Below are 21,204 nucleotides of genomic sequence, written 5' to 3' on the forward strand. Positions count from 1 at the left end.
ACTATATTTCGCGTTACTCAGTTTTGCACTTTTTTACTCACCCTTTCACTTTCTAGGCAGTTTTGCGGGCCCTTAGACAGCGTTGCACATTTACTCAGCCTTGAACTTTTTTGTCCGGCCTTGCGCGCCCTTAGACAGTTATTGTGTTACCAGATACGCTCTCTTTCTCTTACCTCTTCATATACCTAGTGGCATCTACACACTTTCAGTATTCGCTATTCACAGAGCTGCACTCATTTACATATTCAGTATACGTGGGCGCCGGTACCGTTTTCCACTCAGTTGAGCACACACACGGCAGAGTGTCTAAGCATAATCGACTTGGCCTTCGCGCACCAGTTGCGATATTAAGACCAAATTTCCGGCTTTCATTCATGATAAATATCATAACCTACCAGTTACCCTGTAAAACTAAGCGTAAAAGCACTGTACCAAAAATCTGCAGATGAGTGCGAAGGTAGACACTGAATAACGCGTAAATAAACACTATAAATTAAAACTACGTTAGATGAAGGTATAATTTAAACATTATGAGCACAATAATGCCTTTTTTTGTGTATTTTTATTCGGCATTCAAATATGAGGAAAAGGATTCCAGAGTCTCTGATTCCATCTGATCGACGTTTACCATGTTGTCCAGGAATATGCTGTCGTAGTTGGTCAATTCATTGTCCATCGTCATGTAGCCGTTTACGTCTGATAAATCGGAGAATGAGCCGTTGAGGGGACTGCATAAGTCGTATGCTGTGGCTGCGTGGAGCAGCTTGTGGTCGTTCATGGCCTCCTCCACATATGACGACACGCAGGTCGACACTGAGCTGGGCGACCCGCGGAACTTATTCTGTTTGAAAATGAAATTCTGATGCGTTGGAGTGAAGTTCATGTGCGGGTTTAATTCGTTTGATAAGAATGACCTCGGGCCGGCGCTGATGGCTGCATTGGCTGCTGGCACCCCTTGATTGTATGCATCGAATGCTACATTTTTATAACATTTCTCCTTGTACTTACCCTTCATGTTGAACAGGTTGTTTGCTTCATCTGGAGGGGTCAGCGAGTATTGGTGCTTGTTTTGATGCATCAGCCCTACAGCTTGGGGAGAATATGGTGGGTTCATTGTGAGGTGGTCTTGTGACAACACTACGTCGTTTATGATCGAGTTCCGCAAGTTCATCGAGTTTTCCTGGGATATCTGTTCCCTCATCTTCACAAATTCACCGCTCTGCGGCATACCGTACGCTGCGTTGTTAAGCTCGTTATGTTTCGGTTCCAGTTCAATATTTTCGTTCAGTCTCCTTTCTACGGATGGAATAAAATTTTTTACAAACTTACGGTAAATGTTATTTTTATATTTATACTTCTCGGCTCCAGTGTCTGGGAAATAAAAGCTTGTATTTTCCGGGGTGATTAACTTTTTCTTAAAGCTGCCAAACAGTTCGTGAATCAATATCGCATGTTCGAACACGCCCATATCATTCGCCAGCTCCCATAACATTGATATTTTGAAGAATGGAAGGTTGCTTATCGTTGTGGGTGGGTTCTTGTTTTGGAATATGTTTTTATTTTTTTTATTTGACCTGTAGGCTAATCTCAGAAGTTGCAACATTATTTTTCTTCCTTTTGATCCTAGTTGTAATGAGAATCCTTGTGACCATGAGTACTTGCACCTTATTTTGGTTAGAATTCTGATCAATTCTTGCTTGGACTCAAATTTGATTCCGTTTTTATTAAGTATATCCATGAATGTCTCATCATCAAACTTATTCTTACGATTCCTTTCGTAGATTCCGCTTCTTCTTCCGTTGTACATCTCTAAACCGTTTAGTTTAAGATATGGTGGTGTTTCTTCCAAATCCCTGTTTAACTTCAATGTGTTTGCTTCCGCCTTCATTTTATGGTCCATTAAGTTTCTCTCATAACCTATATCTCTGATTGCTACGTTGTCGTAATAATTTTCATTAGCTACACAGTCATTTATATCATTTTGGACATAATCGTCCATAATCACCGATTTCTTACCAAACATTTCAATCAGCTGGAGAGGATAATTATTGTAATGTATTTGTTAAGCTTAGGGTGTGGGTAATTAAATATCTCTGGTTAAAAATACATTTGGTGTACAAATTCAAAATATCCTTCTCTGTTACTTGTTCGTAAACTTTTTTAATATTTAATCGATAAATATTTTGGTTTGGTAAATATTGATTCTAATGATAAACAAATATAATTAAAACAAAAAAATGCACATATGATTATCGATGATTCTGTACGAACTACAATTTGAACTGAAAGAACTATGTAATGCCCGGTCAATTAAACATCAAGTAGCCTCAGTTAACAACTATAATTTAGCTTTTATTTATACAACAGTCATATGCTTGTAAATCTCAAAAGAACGAGGAATTATATTTGTTATCTAGAGGAAGAGGCAACTTGATGTTTATAATACAAGATCCAAATTCTATGGTATGTCAAAAGAGTATACTATTTTTATGCTCGTTCATCGGCTTGGACATTGGAATGTCAAAGTGGATGCAATTATATGATATATTCCAATATTTTATGTATTGGTATATAATTAGTTCGACAATTTCCATATTTACTCATAACAACTGCGTTTAATTTTTATAATACAACAAACTATCGAATTTGATATATACTAAATACAACCACTATATTGAAAAATATCAACTGCAACTTTGATGATTGACACCATAAATTGGTTACATCACGGTTGTTGAAAAATTTATCACCATTGGACGAATAATTGGTTTCAAGGTTGTATAACCTTGTATATTAGCACTGTATTTGCTGTATTCTGATCTGTCCGTTTAATTAGTTTATTTCCATAGATCCTTTGCCTGCCCTTCCTGATGTGTGATCAGGTTCTATGATCTTTTTTTATAATTGTATTAATTAGTTTATCTTGTTAACACTTACAATTTATATTACTTATATTACATGTTACTTTATGTATGTATGAGACATTTAACTTTATTCTCTTTGGTTCAATATTGCTTTCTCCTTCTCCTGCGCTATTTTTGTCTCCTTCGTGTGAAGTGCCTTATTTATCTCCTACATTGCATTTATTATTTTATTTTTATCTTACTTTTCTTCTTTTCGCTGTGATCTTCTCCTGTCTTTGCTTCTGTTCCTTGAGCACTAGCTTCGGCACGTGGTGGTGTCGCTGAATTCTTCTTATTTCCGGCAATGCTTTATACTTTTCCTTCAGTGAGTTTCGATAGTTCAAAGTCACTTGTTCTCTATACGTTCGTGGTCCCATCGGTTCTGATGCATTTGATTTCCATATTCTCACGCACATGTCTGAGCTTCCTGAGCATACGAATCTTCCATCCAGCGAAAATCTGCAACACAGCACGTTTTGCATCCTTCTGTTTGAGTAGACTTCTCTGCTTCTTCCTTCCATTGTGAACAGCCGTATACATTTGTCGAACGAGGCTGCTACGAATTCCTTCCCCGTTGGGCTGTAATCCACGTCCGTTCTAAACATTTTTCGTTTTTTTATCCCACTTACACTGAGTTTGTGAAGTCCTTGTGCACTATTAGTGCCTTTTGCAGCTTCCTTGTGTCAAATGTGTATAAATTAGAATCTTCGTTCGCCACTGTGAAGTTGATTGGATTCTGTGGGTTCCAGCTCACTGCGTTTGACCTCAGCCTCAGTATAACTTTTCTTATTGGTGTGTTTGCTCTTATATCGTACAGACCCACTGAGTTATCTGCTCCTGTTGACGCTAGCACGTTGAACTGATTACTTTTATTTGCTTTTTTGCTTACGTTTGATGGGTTGAACTTAACGCAGTACAGTGATTGGCAGTCCCATTCGAACTTCATGATTGGTAGGCTTCTTGACCCGTCCCATATGTCCAGTTCGTCTCCTGCTGTTGCTAAATTCTCTTTATTTCATTCTTTTGCTTACCTATCAGGTCACTTGACCAGTGGTGATCCAGTCCGTTAAGTATGCTACTCGACAGGAATGCGTGTGCCGGCTACGCCAATTTATTTTTTTTTACTTCTAACCTCTGACTTCGCTTTATATTCTTCTATTAGTGGCTTGTTATATTCTCTTAATGACTCTGCTTCCTCGTCTTCCAGCTCTTCTACCTTGCTAACGTCTCTCACTTTCCAGCACTTCAGGTACTTATCGTTTCCGCACGAGTACAAAAGAGTTCCATCGTTATTTGTGCATAAACCTACTCAATCTTAAACTCCATTTAACTTACCGTTAACGAATCCTTCGTGCCTTCCTATTATCTTTCCTCTTTGCTTTTTCAGCAGATTCCACATTCTCACTTCTCCTTTGCAGCATCCTGTGAACAGATCTGCCTATTCATCCACTATTTACATCACTTCACTTACCAGCCTCGTTCTACTGACTGCCATTGTATTTACTGAGTCTATGTGTCCTTCTAATACCGATATTAGCGGTTTAGCGAACATTTTATCCATCTTTGTTGCGATAAGTGCTCTCGTGTATTCTCTCGCCTAAACTTTGGTTTGTTTAACCGTTTTCCTTACCCTTGAGAATGGGTGAAGTTCTGGATCCGGATTTCTCATTGGTTTCGGCCTTTCGTTAGGCCCTTCCGGGGCATAATCTGATCTTTTTCTATGCAAAACTCTAATTTCCATTTTCTTTTATTTTCATTTAATTTTTGTTTTATAACTATGAATCAAAACCATATTATGAATACAAAATAACAACAATATACAACTTTAATGATTAGTTCTTGATTATTATAAACATTGTTAATACCACGGTAGTGTGAATGAATTTATCATAAGATTTTATTAATATTTATGCAATTGACTATATTGATTTGGCATATATTCACTATTCTCTTTAAAAAAACCATTTAATTATATATTTTTAATAATTTACTGATAGAATCCCATGGTTTTTATCCACACAGGATAATCCAATTATTTTTATACACAAGTTAATTAATAGTACTGTAGACAAAGAGATATTTTATCATGAATAATAATCTAGTAATTTCCGTATATAAGGTACAATCTACACTTGTTCGATTAATCATTGTTATAGATCTTATCTACACATATTTTTTTGTTCAAACTGGCTTATTTTAAATTTATTTTTATTTATATATTTTTAATACTTAACTCATAGTATTTTCTTTCATTAATTACTCTCGAACTCTTGAGTGTTCTATGATGCACCCAAAATATTCTAAAACCAGCGATTCAAGCCTACGAATGCAACTGTATATAGTTTATTCTGTTTTTTAGTATTATTATTTTTCTTGTAGACCTATTTTAATTTTATCATTCACAAACACCTATCTGCAGATAAAGAATACTATTTCTGCAGTGGATTCCAACATCACCCGGATGTAGGTGCACAAAGCTGTTTGCCATTCACTATATTTACAGATTTAATTATACATAAGTTTTAAAGATTTAACCCCTAGATTTAATTTTTTAACACATTATTTACACGAAGGTGTATGTGGATTGATTCGTCTTTCTAGATTCATTAATCATCAAAACCAGATTTAATTTGTTGCTTCAGCGCATTATAAACTACAAATTATACTATTCTCTTGTTTTAATTACCAATTAAAATGAAATTCTTCTTGTTTGTCGTTACTCTTCTCTTTAGTGTTGCCCAATCACACAAATTCAGGGCAAATTTTTTGGGACCATCGAAGAACTCTTCCTTCGTCCAAAAGGCCAGCATTGAAAGTAATTTTTTTATTTTTTAATTTTTTTTAGGGTTAACCAAGGTCATAAGGGATGATCTCAACTCAAAGGTTGATGAAGTGGTTGACCTCATTGCGACCGACTTGGAAAGGGAACTTCTCAAGGGTGGACTCACCAACTTATCACTCTTGCAACAAGGAAATGTTGGCGGCATGGGAGCAAAAGCAAAGCAGGTTATAAAGAAGACTTTGGTAGGCGTGCTCAAATCCGTGGTTCCAATGTTCGAAACCTGGATTCATGACGCCGTGCAACCCCCGGTTGTAGATAGGAACGTCTACAGTGCACTGATTCAACCTGTCGGATTCGGTATTTCTGAGCAGCTCCACGAAAAGCTGCACATTGACAAGCCTAACCCATGGAAGGAGGACGAACTCGAGGAAGAGGAAGACGAAATGGACGAAGATGGACTACTGGATGACGACGACCTTGCTTCAGCTTTGGGTGATTAAAAGCCACCAGCTCTATCAGCTTTAACAACTCACATTAATTATTTTTTCTGAATATATACTACAAATTGTTGTGCTGTGCTGTGAATTTATATTGGTCCTTCTTTGCACTTTGGCCTTGAATTTATATTTTTTTTACATATTTTCATACTATAGTTTTTTATCGCAACTTTTCCCAGATTCTTAAAAATGACCACCGCTTCTTGCGTTTTTGAGGACCGCTTCTTGGTTCGGTCGATCGACAACTCCAAGTTCGAGCGCGTCTCCAGGCTGAGCGCCAAAAGCACCGGCTTTGACGCCGAACTCCTGCTGGACGTCAATTCTGACCTTTTGCAGGTCAACAGCAAGGCTGTAAGTCAGACTCCAACGTCCGCTCATCGCTTTTCAGATGCTTCACATTCTCATCACGAACTCCTTGCTGCCCAGTGGCTCCGAGGTCAATTTGAGCGAGTCCCCTGACGTTCCCAGCCTCCTCGGGGACTACGAGTATGCCATGTACGGTAAAATCTTCAAGTTCGAGGAAGTCTCCTCAGAAACGCGGTAAGCACCAACTATTTTGGTTATAATTTTACCCTTTCTCCCTTTTCTCCGACTCACCTTCTTTTAGGACTATTTACGCCTCCTTCGGTGGACTTCTCATGTCCCTCACTGCCGACAAGCAGGTCGTCGCCGACCTCGACCTCGATATGAAGATATACATTTTGGTTAGGCGCATTTCCGCCAACAGATAACTAATTTCTAATTTTCTATCTATTTGCTCTATATGTGCGTGTGTATTCATGTATTCCGCTCTCGCCCCTTCTCGTCTTCCGGGTCGCGTTTTTCTGATGATCACATTACTTTGTGGCCTCAGCCGTTTTTAAAGAGCATTATTGCCATCGTTCCCATGTAGAAGTAGATGAAGCACTGCTTTTCGTGCGTGACGAACGACCCGAAGTTCCTTCCGACGATGCAGTGCCACGTCGGCGCGTACGTCCGGTCGAACTCCCTCTTGATGTGCGCCGCTATGTCCTTCTCCACTTCGTACTTGCTCAGCGCCTCCTCGGCCGTCTTCAGCGCGTGCGCCTGCGCCTCCTCGTCCATGTCCACGTTCTTCACCACTGCGTCCTGCGCAGTCGGCTTCCGGTCAGTTCTCGGCGTTGCCATTTTCGCTTTATATGTTTCTCGCCCTTTTACCACTATCTCGGCTGTTTTAACTTAGTTTCCTCGCTTTCGGTCCTGTGTGTGTTTGTCCTCTTTGTTTTACTCTTTTACGGCTTATCCGCTTATTTTTCCCTCTGATTAAATTTTATTTAAAAGCATACACTTCGTGTTTAACATATATTTTAAACTTGATATTATATTAACTTTTGTATTATTAGATTGTGTCTCGCCTCATCTTCGCCAGCTTCCTTCGTCGTCGCTCAGCTTTTTGACTATTTTTTTATTAAATCCTCTGTACTGTTTATTTTCATTTTTTTTAATTTCGTTTCTCCAGTCCTCCGACGAGTCTCCTTCTCTCTGGACGTTGTTGTTTCTTGTGTATCCTTCTCTGATTCCATCTCGTGTTCCCTTTTCTCTGCTCAGTTCTCTCGTCAGCGTTTCCTTTACGTTATGGTTTTCTATTCCGTCTTCTCTCAACGTTCTTGTGAACTTTTCTTCTCTCGACGCGGTTCTCGTCATTCCTTCCTTGTGCTCTTCTCTTTGTTTTCCATAACCTTGTCTTCCGAAGCTGTCCTGTCTGACGAATCCGTCCTGCTTTCCATAGCCATCCTGCTTTCCATAGCTATCCTGCCTTCCAAAGCTATCCTGCTTCACGAATCCGTCCTGCTTTCCATAGCCATCCTGCTTTCCATAGCTATCCTGCCTTCCAAAGCTATCCTGCTTCACGTATCCTTCCTGCTTACCGTAGCTGTCCTGTCTAAAGGGTCTCACTCTCTGCTGTGTGCTCTGTTCGTACGATCCCATTAACCTTCTTTCTATTTCCAGTTCCTTCTGGCGCTGTATTTCCGCTATTTCGTCCAACTTTCTTCTGCGTTCCTCCTGTTCCCTCTTTTTCCTCTGTTCCTCCTCCTGTTTTCTTCTCTGTTCTTCCTCTTCTTCCTTCCTTCTCAGCAACTCTTCTTGTCTTCTTTGTTCTTCCAACCTCATTTGTTCTTCTTGTCTTCTTCTCAGCTGCTCTTCTTGGTACCTCAGTCTTGCTCTTGCTATTTTTTCTGAGATGAGCATCTTCTTAAATCTTTCATTCTGCTGATCTCTCATCTCTTCGTACTCTTCTATTCTTTCTGCCAATTGTTCTTCCACCCACTCCTTCTTTTCTTCCATGACTGTTTTGAACAGGTTTTTTTCTTGCAGCATTGCTTCTGCGTCCTCCTTGTACTTGTCTTCTCTCTTCTTCTTCACTTCCATCAGCAACTCCGTGTCTCCCTTGACCAGCTTTTCCATGTACTCTTCGTACAGCTCCATGTCCGCTTCTCTCACTGCTCTCAAAAAGTGATCTACTCTTCTCACTTCTGCCTTTCTCTGCTTTATGCATTCTTGTCGTTCTCTCAGCAGGTGTTCTTCGTGTGCTTTTTCCAGGTCCTCGTAGTTGACTACTCCGTCGATCAGGTCATCTACTGTCAACTCTTCCAGCGTCTTCCCCTTAACGTACACCTTAGACGTTTGCGTGCACAACTTTTTAACTTCCGTCAGTATTTGCGATGCTATTTCGCTCTTAATTTTATACTTTTCATCTTTCTTTCTCTGCAGCTCCAGCTGTCTCAGTGCTTCTTCTCTTCTTTCCTTTTCTGCTCTTTCTTCGTTTATTTTCTGCTGCATTTCCAACTTCTTCCTTTCCTCCTCCACTCTCATCTGCACTACTTGGTGTTCTTGTCTTCTCTGGTATATTTCCGTCGTTCTCTTCAGCAGTCTTGCACGTTCCTTTTCTATGTTATTTTTCATTGTCACCAGCTGCAATCTTCTCTGCTCACTCGTCTTATTCTCGTCTCCTGGGGTCAGCAGTTTCATTGCGTAGTACAGATTTTTTCCCAGGTCTGTCAGCTGGTGCCTTATTGACGCTATTGTGTCCGAGTTAACTTCCGAGCGGTTGAAGTGGAACACTCTGTTCGTGTAGTCGAACCTTATGTGCACCAGGCCTCTGTACACCAGTTCTGCGATTTCCTTTTCCGCCTGGTTCCACTCGTAGAATCCTGGTGGACATAACGACTTCGTGAAGAACTCTATTGTCATTGACGCGTACACTTTCGACAGTCTCACCAGCATCTTGTGGAAGACCACGCTCTTGATCTTCTCGTAGTAGGAGTACAGACTATCGTCTCCTGACCTTCTTATTGTTGCCAGGTTCGTCACTCCTGTTCCGTTTACGCCCACACTCTTCACCTTCTCTGCGTATTCTGATGTCTTCTCTTCGAACTTGTTAAGCAGTGGAACCATTTGCACACACATTTTCATCGAGTTGCTGCTTTCCACCAGTTCGTACAGCTTCTGCACGTTCGGGTCTGCCAGCGGCAGCACATTCTTCAGTGCCAGCGACGAGTGCAGCGACTCCTTCGTCGGTATTGTGTTATAGCCCAGCAGTGCTGACATTCTCTTCTGCATCTCGTAGGTCGAGGTCGCCAGCGACGTCGAGTACTCCGTCGCCTTCGAGTGCTTTTGGTAGTTCGGCACTGCCAACACTGCCAGCACTGCCTTCGAGCACAGGTAGCTTATCTCCTCCTCCGCCACCTTCTTCTTGTACATTCTGATGTGCATCACGTATCTCAGCACTGCCAGTGCGTGGAATAGGTGCAGGTCTGACACCCAGAAGATCAGCGCCAGTTTTTCGTAGAATATTGCCAGCCACTTCAGCAGCTTCTCCTTCTGCTGTCCCAGCACTGAGACTGAGCCTTGGAACGTCTTCGTGATGTAATCTCTGATTCCAAGCGTATATAGGTCCTCCACTGTGTTAAATGCTTCCTTCCACATCCCCATGTCGCACGCTGTGATTAGCTGGTTGATTCTCGTCTCTATGTGCAGCTCTGGCTTCAGCATGCACTCCATCTCCGGCTTATTCTGCACCTTCAAGAGAAACGAGTAATGCCCTCTCAGCACGTCGCACAGTCTCTTAAATTCCATCAGTCTTCCGTTTTCTCTGCAGAACGTGATTGCTTTTCTTGCTGTTTCGTGGTACACCTTTTCCAGCTTCGGCGTCGCTCTCATGATGTCCAGTATCATTTTATATATCTCCCAGAGGAACCTGTACACGTCGTGCAGTGATTTCGTTGCTGGGTCTCTCATTTCCACTTGCAGTGTGCTTGCCATCAGTGCTTCTGGCGACTCGTCGTACTCCATTCCGTCCTCCACTATTCCTCCCTTCAGTGGTTCACTTTCCGGCACCGTCTCCTTAATTTTCTTCAGTCTATTCTCCGCTCTATCCAGCAACTCTACGATTACCTTTCCCAGCGAGGCGACGTTTGCGTGCTGTGAGATTAGGCGGTACTGGTGCAGTCCGTCTCTTGCCATTCTCAGCTTGTCCTGGTCTATGCACAGTGCCACGTACTCCAGCATTATCTGCTCCTGCACCATGTCCCATCCCTGTATTCTGAAGAACTTGTGTCCTATTGCTGAGTGCAGTATTGTCAGTGCTTCGTCGCTCTGTCCTATTGCTCTCAGCTCTGCTGCCCTCTTCAGGGCGTTTTCTGGCTTCTGAAAGTTATGCATCTTTGATCGGTGCGCTTTCAGACCTGTTTTTTATATGCTACAAGCTTCAATTACTGTGTTTAACTATCAATTGTGTAGGTGATTCTAGTTTTGGGACAACCGTGCTAATTTCATCAATTAAAACACTTATTATTACACAACTTATAAATTTTACTTTCCAATTTACGAGTGTATACGATATTTCTGTTAAATTACATAAACAATGTTTTTTTATTGTAAATTCCACCTTTGACCTTCCACCGATAGAATACAATGTGAAAAGGGTATCTATTTTTGACTTTCCAAACAAATACTTTATGTTTTACAGATTAAAAATAAAAGCTTCAAAATATTATCCAAAACACGGTGGATTCCTTATACTATACCTTATATGAGTGATTTAATACCTTGGGTACAATGGGGAGTTATATTTAAGCAGGATATCAATTAACAGTTTATAGTGTTTTATTTTCTTCCATTTATTTATTTTCGATTAATCCAACAATTTATATATTGATTGAGATCATTTTTGATATTCTCGTTTTTACTACTATTGTCTTAGATTTAACACATTTTGTTTTCATAATTTAACTTCATATAATAACCCTTCATATCTTGTTGTTTATAATTTTCAAATATTATTAATTTACACAGTATTATATTTTAAACTTCTTACTTGTAAATGTATATATATATCTATATTTTCTTTTTTGATATTTATACTCAACTTTTTTATTTGAAATCTGAACTAGAGTTATTTTAATACGTTATGCTTGTTGTTTTAATATCTGAAACCTATTTTTTAAATATTTGTGTATGGTGTTTATTACATGAAATTTTGCATACCAGATTTCATTTTTTAATTTCATTTACAAATATATATATTTATTTATGTATTATAGAATATAAAATGAGTAAAGAGGAGGATTTTCCTCGTTCCAACTTGAATGGTAGAGTCCTTACACTAGATAGTAAGGGGAAGCCATCTTTAAATAAAGTGAATAAACCTAAATCACACTCTTCATTATCGCCTGAAATCAATGGATTAACAACACCCTCAAATTACCCTGAAGATTACAAACTTCCTAGTTTGGAATCCTTGAACCCCGGTTCCCTAGTTTTGGGATCTGTTGCTTTGGTCACTCCCTTCGGTCTTAGAATTCACATTTTTAACAACATAGTGGGCTTTGCAAAGTATTCTGAGCTATTCGACCTGGTTGAATCGAAATCCGGCGGCTCGGAAGATAATCTCGCCTCACCTTTTAGTGTGGGATCGAACGTCGTTTGCTACGTCCTGGAAGTTTATCATTCGAGCGTTGCTTTGAGCCTAAAACCCTCCTTGGTTAACAAGAACCTTAGGCCAAACAATTTATTTGCAGGGTTACTTTTACCAGCTACCGTTTTATCGCAAGAGGACCATGGTTTTACCTTGTCCTTCAACGTTAACCTGAAAAGCGCAATCAGCGGGTTTGTTATGTACGATGAGAAGTCGAGGGAAGGAGTGAAAAACGAATTCATCAAAAGATACCCACCATCGTCGACGGCTCACGTGATCGTGAATTCGATGAACCCCGAGAGAGGGCTAGTTAAGTGTGTGTGGCCATGGGAATATAAAACGCCGATGGATTTGCACACCGCTACGGTTTTTGACGTGTTGAAACCGGGTCTGCTGTTGACGGCCGAAGTGTCGGAAGTGCACAGATTAAAGTGCGAAAATTCATATAAACAACCCCTGAGTGGGTACACTGTGAAGTGTTTGGGGTCATTGACGGCCTTTGTCAGTCCTCTGCACTCGCTTGAGTCGTATAAACCTGCCGATAGCGCCGAAGGGTCACTGGGCAATCTCGACGATTGCAAAGAAGTAAACGACAGAGCGGAGGCGAGGCTAATATATGTAGATTTTGAAGCAAGGAAGCTCTACGTTTCCTTACAGTGGCAGCTGCTTAAGTGGAGAGGCCCACTGGGACTGGCGCACAAAAACTTGAAACACACGGTAATGAGCTGTAAAGTAGTTAGGAGCCTCAGTTCAGGGCTCGTATTGGAGCACGAAGAGGAGAAGGAACCGTCAACCTTATTTTTCTGCAGCATCAAGGACGTCGTGGACGACAAAAGCCTGAAGCCAGCCACAATATTGACGTCGAGCACATACTCGGTAGGAACGGTCCACGACTGCAGAGTATTGGATTTCAACTACCTCACGAGGCTGACGCACGTGGCGCTTAAGGAGTCAGTGATCAAGGAAAAGTACGCAAGCGCATTTGAATTTAGTGCATCGGAGCTGGTAAGGGGGAAGACCGTCAAGTTGGTCAACAGCGGAGCCATAGTGCAGCTGTCGAGCCTCGTCTACGGAAAGGTCCCGGTCGGGCATCTAACGGACGTTCCGCCGACAAAAGTGCCCGAAAACTTTCAAACGGGAAGGAATATGAGACTTAGAGTACTCAGATTTGACCACGCACGCAACAGGTTAGTCTTGACGGCAAAGCCATCGCTGGTAAATGACACGGACCCAGCGGCAAGGTTCGATCATCTCCATGTCGGCAAGAAGCTCACAGGGTACATTATCAACATGAAGGAAAAAAACTACATGGATGAGAAGCAAAATGAGAGGATTGTCATTAAGTTCTACGGAGACCTTCAAACATACATGGACAGGCACGAAGTGGAGAGGGCAGAGGAGCTCGGCGTTGACCTAAAAACGGACTCGGTAGTAAAGTGTGCAGTGACCAGGATGGATAGCAAAAAACACACGTTCTCAGTCACAGTGGACAGGTCATACATAGAAAAGTTGGAGCTGAGTTTGGAATCGAAGCGACAGTTAAACAGAAACAAGAGAAAAATGGCCTGCAAAGAAGCGTTTAAGGGTCACAAGCATAAAAAGAAGAATAACGCCCAGAAAGAATGACCTGAGAGCCTTAACTTGAAAAAATCTTTTCATTATTGTGTACACGAATATACAATGTTATGTGGAATCCATATTGTGTAGCACAAAAGAAAAAACAGAATTATTAATTTTTGTATCATAATTTTTAAAATGAATCGTAGTTTATATGCTAATATTATATATTTTTTAAAACACACAAATAGTATTTAGCCTCGAAGAATACTAGTTATTGAAAATGAAGTCAGTTTCCAGGGAAGGTGAAGCTTCAGGGAAATCTGACCTGAAAAAATCGAAAAAATACAAGTTTAAAGGTAAAAACACAAGAAAAAACGAAAATAAATCGCAAAACAATGATAATAAAGCCTCTAAAGACGAAGAATCTGGAGTAGAGCGTAAAAAACGACATAAAAGGAAAAATAAACAGAAACTTGACCTAAACATAGACTCAACACTGGAGGTAAGATTAAAACTCATATTCACTTTTTTAGTTTGAAAATGAGTCGAAAATACGGGAACAGGAGGACAGAATAGCCGATAACGAATGGATGAATAATCCCAGTTCAGTCCTGGATTATGAAAGACTGGTCGTCACCAACTCTAGCTCCTCAGTGGTCTGGATCGCATATATGTCGTTCTACCTGAACTCGGGAGACCTGGAAATGGCCAGGAAGACAGTGAATCGTGGCCTAAAGGCGATCGACTTTCGAGAAATGGGCGAAAAGTTAAATCTATGGGTAGCATATTTAAACATGGAGTGCATATACGGAGACAAAGTGATGGAAGTGTTTAATAAGTAGGTGTAGCGAATATAATGATTCTCCAGAGCTGTGCAGTACAACGACAGTAAAACCATTTACCTGAAGATGATAGGAATACTGGTGTCAAACAACCAGTTTGACAAGGCCAGGGAAATATGTGAAAAGGGAATAAAGAAGTTTTACACCTCAAAAAAGGTAACCTAACAATATTATGGTAGATAAATTAAGGAGATTTAATGCTGATGCCAGTCACCATTATTACCTTATTACGCTAACTTTAATAACCGTTTTAAGATTTGGCTCGCGTACCTGAAGCTGTTTTACGAGCATATGAAGGACTTCGAAGCAGGAAGGCAGTTGCACAAGACGTGCATATCAAGGATTCCGAAGCACAAGAGGCTCTTCATAACGTCCTCGACGGCGCTGCTGGAGTACAAACACGGGTCCCCTGAAATGTAAGCACGGTCTCTGAATACAAATGTTTAGGGGAAAAATGTACTTCGAAAACATTCTGCTGGACAACCCCAAGAGAATGGACATCTGGAACCAGTATCTGACGGCACACATCAAGTTACAGATCAGCGACACGGTGACGCCGAAGTCTGAGAGGCTGAAGAACGTGAGGAACCTGTTTGAGAGGGCCATCAGTCTGGACTTGAAGCCGAAGAAGATGAAAATAATCTTTGCGAAGTAGGTTAACTTCATTCTTAGCACTAATTTCGCTGCGATTTAGGTGGTTGGAGTTTGAGTGTACTCACGGGAACGAGAAGTCGAAGCAGATGGTCCAGAACAAGGCGCTCAAGTACGTGGAATACATGGAAAAGAAGCTTCCAAGTTGACTTTGTAGGTCTCAATTTCTTACCAGACTATGTGTTCAGTGAAATTGGCCTGTGTTTGTGTTTATGTCCCTATAACAACGTCTGGCAGATTGCACATACACAGTTGTATTTTTATTTAAGAATTTTTCACCTTCCACTAAAATGTATCAGTATTCTCCATTTTAAATCAGATATTTTGCAAATTCATGTCAGTTACCGGTCCCGCAGCCAATACAAACGCAATTTCGCGTTTGTCTGAGTTGGAGCTAAAACGGGGAACTTTAGGGGAGGGATCATGGCATCACCAGTACAAGGATTCGTGTTACATTTTCATAGGTACTTCCAGCCCAGATTGCCGAAATTATCACCCACTTAGGAGGCTTAGATACCAGGATGACCGAGGGGGACATTATTATTGTTTTTTCGCAGTTTGGCGATCCAATTGACATAAATTTGAAAAGGGACAAAATTACAGGTTTGTCTCAACTGTAAATCAAGATTACTGCTAGGAAAATCGCTTGGATACTGCTTTTTGGGCTACAGGGATCAGCGGAGCACCATTCTGGCAGTCGATAACTTCAACGGTTCCACTTTGCTTGGACGGAGGATTCGTGTGGACCATGTGATGGACTATAAGGCGCCCGTTGAATACGAAGATGAGGTATTTTATGTTCACACTCTTGTTTTAACTTCCACTTTGTCATACGTTCTTTTGCCTAGCTCCCCTTCGTATCGCTTACTTTAATATTCTTTTTAGCTCGATGAGGAGGGAAATAAGATTCCCAAGGAGTACAAGCCCACTGGAGCTGAGGGCGCAGGCCTAGATAAGTACTATGTCACAAAGAGTGAAATGATGCTAAGGGAGACCTCGAGGACCAAAAGGAGTCCCCAAGCCTCGGTTGAAATGGACGAAGATGAGCGATGGGCCCTCGAATTTGAAGAGACGCTGAAGAAAAACAAGGAATCTGAGGACGATTCTCATAGGGGCCGCGACCATAAACACAAACATAAGCACTCGCGTGCCGGTGTGTCCCATGAACGGACGAGGCACCAGGACAGAGACTCCAGAAGGGACAAACTTGACGACAGGAAACTCCACCGGAGGCATAGGCTCAGCTCAAAAAGTAGGAGTCGTAGCGAAAGCCGGGACCGAGATCGGCGCAGGCGAGAACGTCGCAGAAGTCGCAGCAGCTCGGAAGAAAGATACCACAGACACCGAAAGTCGAGTCGACACAGACGTGAATCTCCATGAAAAATATCGCATAAACTGTTTTTACCCCAAATCGACCTAATTTGGCCTAAGAATCCACTCCTTTTACCTATTCCATCTACACATTCGCCTGACCTCGTTATCATTACATGAGGGCCATTTTTCCACCCCGTAAAGAGAATACAGTCAATTACCACACGTTCATCTTTATAAAATCGGTCCCCGGGCCTTAATCATCCAGTTACAGTCGTTTTAGACAATTTTGATGTTATAGTTTAAGCATGTAGCATGTGCTGATCGGTGCACACAATTCATAATTTGTTGACATCGTATTTAGAAAATTTTGATTTTAGGATTTATTTTCCAATTATTTTAACCATAAATTAAATTAAATTGGACAGCGTTTTTTGGAAGGGCTAGCCACTTTACTGGAATGAGTTTATGTTGTATACTTTATTGTAATAATTACACATTACAATTTTTTTTGAATAATTTTATATATTAAACTACGATAAAGGTTTTTATTTTGCAACATTTAAAAAATATGATGTAATTGTCCTAATTTTTTATTTGTTCCTTTGAGCTCCTAGTAAACATTAGACAATTATTAATTTTGCCGTTTTTATGCAAGAATGGGATCTTATACTAATAGTCCTCCCAATATACAACCTGTTGGCTCGCCGTTTTCTAGTTTTTCTTACAATTCGAACGTTGCTTCCGTACAGCACTCGCCGGTGACATCGTTCGTCGTTCCCGGCAGTGCGGAGCCTCTGAAGATCGTCACGAGCCCGAATTTATCACATTCAGGCGGGTTCGACTTTTCCCAGTCTTCAAACGCTGGGCATAATGGCTCTCAGACTAGGGAAATTTCCACTGTTTACCTTCCTCCCATAAGGTACAGGTACGACAGCGCCACGGGCACGCTGGTCCAGGTTAGCGGGCCTTCTTCCACCAGCCCTCAGGTTAAGTCGCCTGAGTCTAGCGCGCCTCCAGGTTTCACGCAGTTTAATCTGCCTGTCGTCTCCTACACCAGCACGGGGCAGGAAAATCCTCTATCGCAAAATCAACATCTCTTCAACCAGAACTCTAACGTTTTCGGAAGCCCACAGGCGACGGTGAACTACGGGTATAGAATGCCTAACTTCAACACTCAGGCGTACCCGCAGCCTCAGCCTCAAACGTTCGTGCAGCCGGGGCCGCAGACCCAGCCGTTTGTGAACCCCCAGTTTGAAAATAACAATTTCACAAACTACCCTGGGTTTCAGAATCCATTTGGACAGAGCCAGGGGCCTCAGGCGTTTTCAAATCAGCAGTTCAAAGGGCCAGCTCCGGGGTTTTCTAATCAGAGATTTCAGCAGCAGGCACCGGCGGCAGGCCCGGGCCCCTTTCCTCCCCAATCTTTCGGCACTCTTCCGACTTTTGGAAACCAAATGGCGTATGAAGGTGCTCAGAGGGGAGGGAACTGTAACAAATACAACGAAAATATGTATATGGATACGCCCAGGGCAAGGTACGAGGCGGCAGTTAAGGACTACTACGACAGGATGAACGGGAACTTTCAGAACTATAATGTTCCAGAGAGCCCCAACGGCCTGGCACAGGCGTTTTCGGCATTTGAGAACGTGGCGTCCAAGTTTTTTTCAGGCACCGATGCTTTCGTTTCAGATTTCAAGGACGCAGCCTTTAAAATTTTAAACCCGAACTCCTCAGATTACCTGAAGGCGGCCGTTTTCAAGCTCCAGAGACTCGAAAACGTGCCAGTTAACCCCAACTCAGTTTCCAAATTGAGTTTCAACGTCGTTGCCTATTTCGACCCGAAAACTGAGAACTACGATGCGCACAAATCCGAGAAGCAGTGGGCCCTGCCCACGGAAAAACTCGGACTGGTCGACTGCGACCTCAAGGGGGAGACCCTGAAGGTGCCGTGGAGGGGCGAAGAGTTCATCTTTTTGAAAATACTGGAAAACGTGGGACCAAACAGGTTCGTCTTGGGCCGACTGCAGCTGAAGCTCGACACACTGGTAACTGGCCACCCACTGAAGGTGACTGTGATAGGAGACGACGGACAGCAGAAGGGGAACGCAATACTCGAGTTCGCGGTGGGAGCCGTTAGCATGGAGGAATTTAACCAAATGAACGCGAGAAAGTTCATGAACGCAAGCTACAGGGCGAACAACGAGGAAAACTCTAAAAATAACACGATGCCGGGGTACGAGGCAATGTTGGAGCAGAAGAACCAGCTGGAATCCGGCCGGTACGGCTGGCCCAGGACCAGGTTGGCGAACAAATCACAGAGACTCAGCAAGCATAACGTAAGTTTACACCAGCGATTCAAATATATTCAGAACGATCTGATGCCACCCCTCAAGTATCTGGTGAGCTGGTGTTGCGACATTACGGACCAGGATCTCCCATAAACCCTAATGTAACATAGATTTTATTTACACTATTACATATTAAACGTAAAACGAAAGTTTGTTTAAACGAAATTAGTAAATTTAGAGTGATTGGCTGATTTATTGTATTGTAGGGTGGCAAACTCTAAAATACAATACGGTTAGACTGTTTATTTAATATTTTGATTAGTTTACCTTTATATTTTCCCAATTATGTTTAAATAAAATGACTAGAGGCCGGGGTTACTACGATCCTGGCGACGATTCTTTTGGTTCAAACTCCAGGAGGAATAATGGTATATTTTTAAAATTTGTTTACGTAACAATAATTTTTTAGACTACTGGTACGTACCTAACGATTCTGGGAACAGAAATGGCGGATACGGCTATAAAAACCAGACACATGGGCGAAACGCCGCTGGTTCTTCCAACAGGTAGGAACTTTTGTGGACTAATCCCTTTATTCTCCATTTAGGTCCCGTTTCGGCGAACACAACAAGGAAACAAACAATATAGTTTGCAAACACTACGCTTTGTTCAGTAGGTGCCCGCAGCTAACTTTATTTTTTAGATCAGTGTAGATTTGGAGCCAAGTGCTCGTACCTCCACTCCCTGAAGAGGGTGATCAACATGAACGACGTCTTCAGGGGCGGCGTGTACTGTTCCACTGCCAGCATCACTAACGATAACTCCCTGGAGCTTTTCGTCTGCGGCAACGGGAGCAACGTAAAGCGCTTCAAGCTGTTCAGCAACAGCTCCAACGAGATTCAAACCACCACTCTGGCGAGCATCAACATTCAGATGCCCTCTGGCCACTCACAGTTAAATCAGGGCTCGCGGTCTAGGTCTAAGGGTTACGGCTCTGACCAGAGTATCTACAGTCTATTTTTCATGGACGACTGCCTCTTCGTTGGCCTTAAGACTGGCCACATTTGCGTTCACCACTTACCCAGTAGCACTTCCACCATGTTAGAGGGCCACGACAGCCCCGTAAATTGTATAACAGTTATTGAGTCGATCGTTTTATCAGTTTGTGAGTCCGGGAAGGTGAATTTATGGAAGTTCGACCCAGGCTCAGGCGCCTTTACCTGCGTAAACAGCCTCATTCTCAATTCGCGAGTCACCTGTCTCTTGGAGGTGACTTGCGACGCGACTAATCCCGCGGCTGCCAACCAGCCCGCCAGGTTACTCTGGAGCGGGGGAGCAGTCATAAACGTCATAGATCTGTCATCTTTATCGATCATAAAGACGATTCAGCTTCCCAAAAACATATCGGTTAAGTGTTTCATGAGGTAAATTTATATTTATTACACGTTAGAAGTTATATACTGTTTACACATTGACTTATATATTTATTACACGTTAGAAGTTATATACTGTTTACACATTGACTTATACATTCTTACACATTGACTTATATATTTATTACACGTTAGAAGTTATATACTGTTTACACATTGACTTATACATTCTTACACATTGACTTACTATGTATATATTCACATTTTTAACTGTGAATATTCTTGAGTTAACTTATGATTTCACAGGTACGGAGCACATGTTATCGTTGGATTCACCAACGGGTACATAAAGGTTTTCACAGTGGTGGGAGAAGAGGTTTTCATTACGGACTCTGAGGTTGACTACATAACCTCCATGGACGGGATGCAGACCTCCGAAGGCGACGTTCTCCTTGTCGGCGGCAGGTCGGGGCACCTGTGCGTATTCCATCTGCCCTCATTTAGCCTGCAGCACGTGCTTCTTTGCCATCCTGACGGCTACAAGAGGTCTGGAATAAGCAAAATTCATCCCATTGGCACTCAACACGTACTTACGACCGGGTACGACGGCAACGTCTCAGTGTTCATGTGGACCAACCTCGTCTGAATGACTCATCGCATTTAATATCGCTCTACTGCACTATAGCTGATGAACGCTGCGGGTGCCCTTTATTCTTTGATGGCACTTCACCCACTGTCGCTCCCCCTTTTAGTTCAGGGACAACGATCTTCTTTTAATGGTAGTTTTTAGAACTTGAAGTTACAGGAACTTTATTAGTTACACCTAATGCTGTTAACATGAGTAACTTTATAATCTTTGTAAAAAATTAACAAATCACCCCTTGAATGTTTATCTTTCATACGTGTGTAACCATAACTGCACAAGATCCTTGTTAGATCCACTTGTTAATATACATAAAACGCACTTTCTAATTGACATAACACACAAGCTAGTGCAAATAACGCATCAGCTAATTAAGGTCAAACACACTCTCTAATAAACACAAAATATACTTAATT

At 41.7% G+C, this 21,204-nt stretch overlaps 11 protein-coding genes across 11 annotated transcripts; 7 read left to right on the forward strand and 4 right to left on the reverse strand.

The window, feature by feature from the left end:
- Positions 1–562: 562 nt before the first annotated feature.
- Positions 563–2,023, reverse strand: TOT_010000214 (conserved hypothetical protein; the record flags this gene model as incomplete). Its single annotated transcript, XM_009690752.1, has 1 exon — positions 563–2,023. The coding sequence occupies one exon, from the start codon at positions 2,021–2,023 to the stop codon at positions 563–565; it is 1,461 nt and encodes a 486-aa protein (XP_009689047.1).
- A 968-nt stretch (positions 2,024–2,991) lies between these two features.
- TOT_010000215 (uncharacterized protein) lies at positions 2,992–4,644 on the reverse strand (the record flags this gene model as incomplete). Its single annotated transcript, XM_009690753.1, has 8 exons — positions 2,992–3,072; positions 3,107–3,500; positions 3,533–3,902; positions 3,935–4,004; positions 4,036–4,208; positions 4,239–4,341; positions 4,375–4,500; positions 4,522–4,644. The coding sequence occupies 8 exons, from the start codon at positions 4,642–4,644 to the stop codon at positions 2,992–2,994; spliced, it is 1,440 nt and encodes a 479-aa protein (XP_009689048.1).
- Positions 4,645–5,597: 953 nt separating this feature from the next.
- On the forward strand, positions 5,598–6,185 carry TOT_010000216 (conserved hypothetical protein; the record flags this gene model as incomplete). Its single annotated transcript, XM_009690754.1, has 2 exons — positions 5,598–5,718; positions 5,749–6,185. The coding sequence occupies 2 exons, from the start codon at positions 5,598–5,600 to the stop codon at positions 6,183–6,185; spliced, it is 558 nt and encodes a 185-aa protein (XP_009689049.1).
- A 186-nt stretch (positions 6,186–6,371) lies between these two features.
- Positions 6,372–6,913, forward strand: TOT_010000217 (DNA-directed RNA polymerases I, II, and III subunit; the record flags this gene model as incomplete). Its single annotated transcript, XM_009690755.1, has 3 exons — positions 6,372–6,533; positions 6,571–6,722; positions 6,790–6,913. 3 exons carry the CDS (start codon positions 6,372–6,374, stop codon positions 6,911–6,913), a joined length of 438 nt encoding a protein of 145 aa, XP_009689050.1.
- Positions 6,914–7,031: 118 nt separating this feature from the next.
- Positions 7,032–7,328, reverse strand: TOT_010001184 (dynein light chain 1; the record flags this gene model as incomplete). Its single annotated transcript, XM_009690756.1, has 1 exon — positions 7,032–7,328. One exon carries the CDS (start codon positions 7,326–7,328, stop codon positions 7,032–7,034), a length of 297 nt encoding a protein of 98 aa, XP_009689051.1.
- A 228-nt stretch (positions 7,329–7,556) lies between these two features.
- Positions 7,557–10,862, reverse strand: TOT_010000218 (eukaryotic translation initiation factor 3 subunit 10; the record flags this gene model as incomplete). Its single annotated transcript, XM_009690757.1, has 3 exons — positions 7,557–8,328; positions 8,353–8,866; positions 9,080–10,862. 3 exons carry the CDS (start codon positions 10,860–10,862, stop codon positions 7,557–7,559), a joined length of 3,069 nt encoding a protein of 1,022 aa, XP_009689052.1.
- Positions 10,863–11,751: 889 nt separating this feature from the next.
- On the forward strand, positions 11,752–13,743 carry TOT_010001225 (uncharacterized protein; the record flags this gene model as incomplete). Its single annotated transcript, XM_009690758.1, has 1 exon — positions 11,752–13,743. The coding sequence occupies one exon, from the start codon at positions 11,752–11,754 to the stop codon at positions 13,741–13,743; it is 1,992 nt and encodes a 663-aa protein (XP_009689053.1).
- Positions 13,744–13,957: 214 nt separating this feature from the next.
- Positions 13,958–15,319, forward strand: TOT_010000220 (pre-rRNA processing protein; the record flags this gene model as incomplete). The annotated part of the gene is made up of 6 exons (XM_009690759.1): positions 13,958–14,179; positions 14,211–14,515; positions 14,546–14,675; positions 14,775–14,923; positions 14,967–15,170; positions 15,214–15,319. 6 exons carry the CDS (start codon positions 13,958–13,960, stop codon positions 15,317–15,319), a joined length of 1,116 nt encoding a protein of 371 aa, XP_009689054.1.
- A 185-nt stretch (positions 15,320–15,504) lies between these two features.
- On the forward strand, positions 15,505–16,550 carry TOT_010000221 (RNA-binding motif protein, X-linked 2; the record flags this gene model as incomplete). Its single annotated transcript, XM_009690760.1, has 4 exons — positions 15,505–15,634; positions 15,675–15,773; positions 15,808–15,959; positions 16,056–16,550. The coding sequence occupies 4 exons, from the start codon at positions 15,505–15,507 to the stop codon at positions 16,548–16,550; spliced, it is 876 nt and encodes a 291-aa protein (XP_009689055.1).
- Positions 16,551–17,140: 590 nt separating this feature from the next.
- Positions 17,141–18,925, forward strand: TOT_010000222 (conserved hypothetical protein; the record flags this gene model as incomplete). The annotated part of the gene is made up of 1 exon (XM_009690761.1): positions 17,141–18,925. One exon carries the CDS (start codon positions 17,141–17,143, stop codon positions 18,923–18,925), a length of 1,785 nt encoding a protein of 594 aa, XP_009689056.1.
- Positions 18,926–19,130: 205 nt separating this feature from the next.
- On the forward strand, positions 19,131–20,791 carry TOT_010000223 (uncharacterized protein; the record flags this gene model as incomplete). The annotated part of the gene is made up of 5 exons (XM_009690762.1): positions 19,131–19,200; positions 19,242–19,338; positions 19,380–19,444; positions 19,476–20,196; positions 20,452–20,791. 5 exons carry the CDS (start codon positions 19,131–19,133, stop codon positions 20,789–20,791), a joined length of 1,293 nt encoding a protein of 430 aa, XP_009689057.1.
- Positions 20,792–21,204: the final 413 nt, after the last annotated feature.

This window comes from Theileria orientalis, chromosome 1, assembly GCF_000740895.1.
Source record: "Theileria orientalis strain Shintoku DNA, chromosome 1, complete genome".
NCBI lineage: Eukaryota > Apicomplexa > Aconoidasida > Piroplasmida > Theileriidae > Theileria > Theileria orientalis.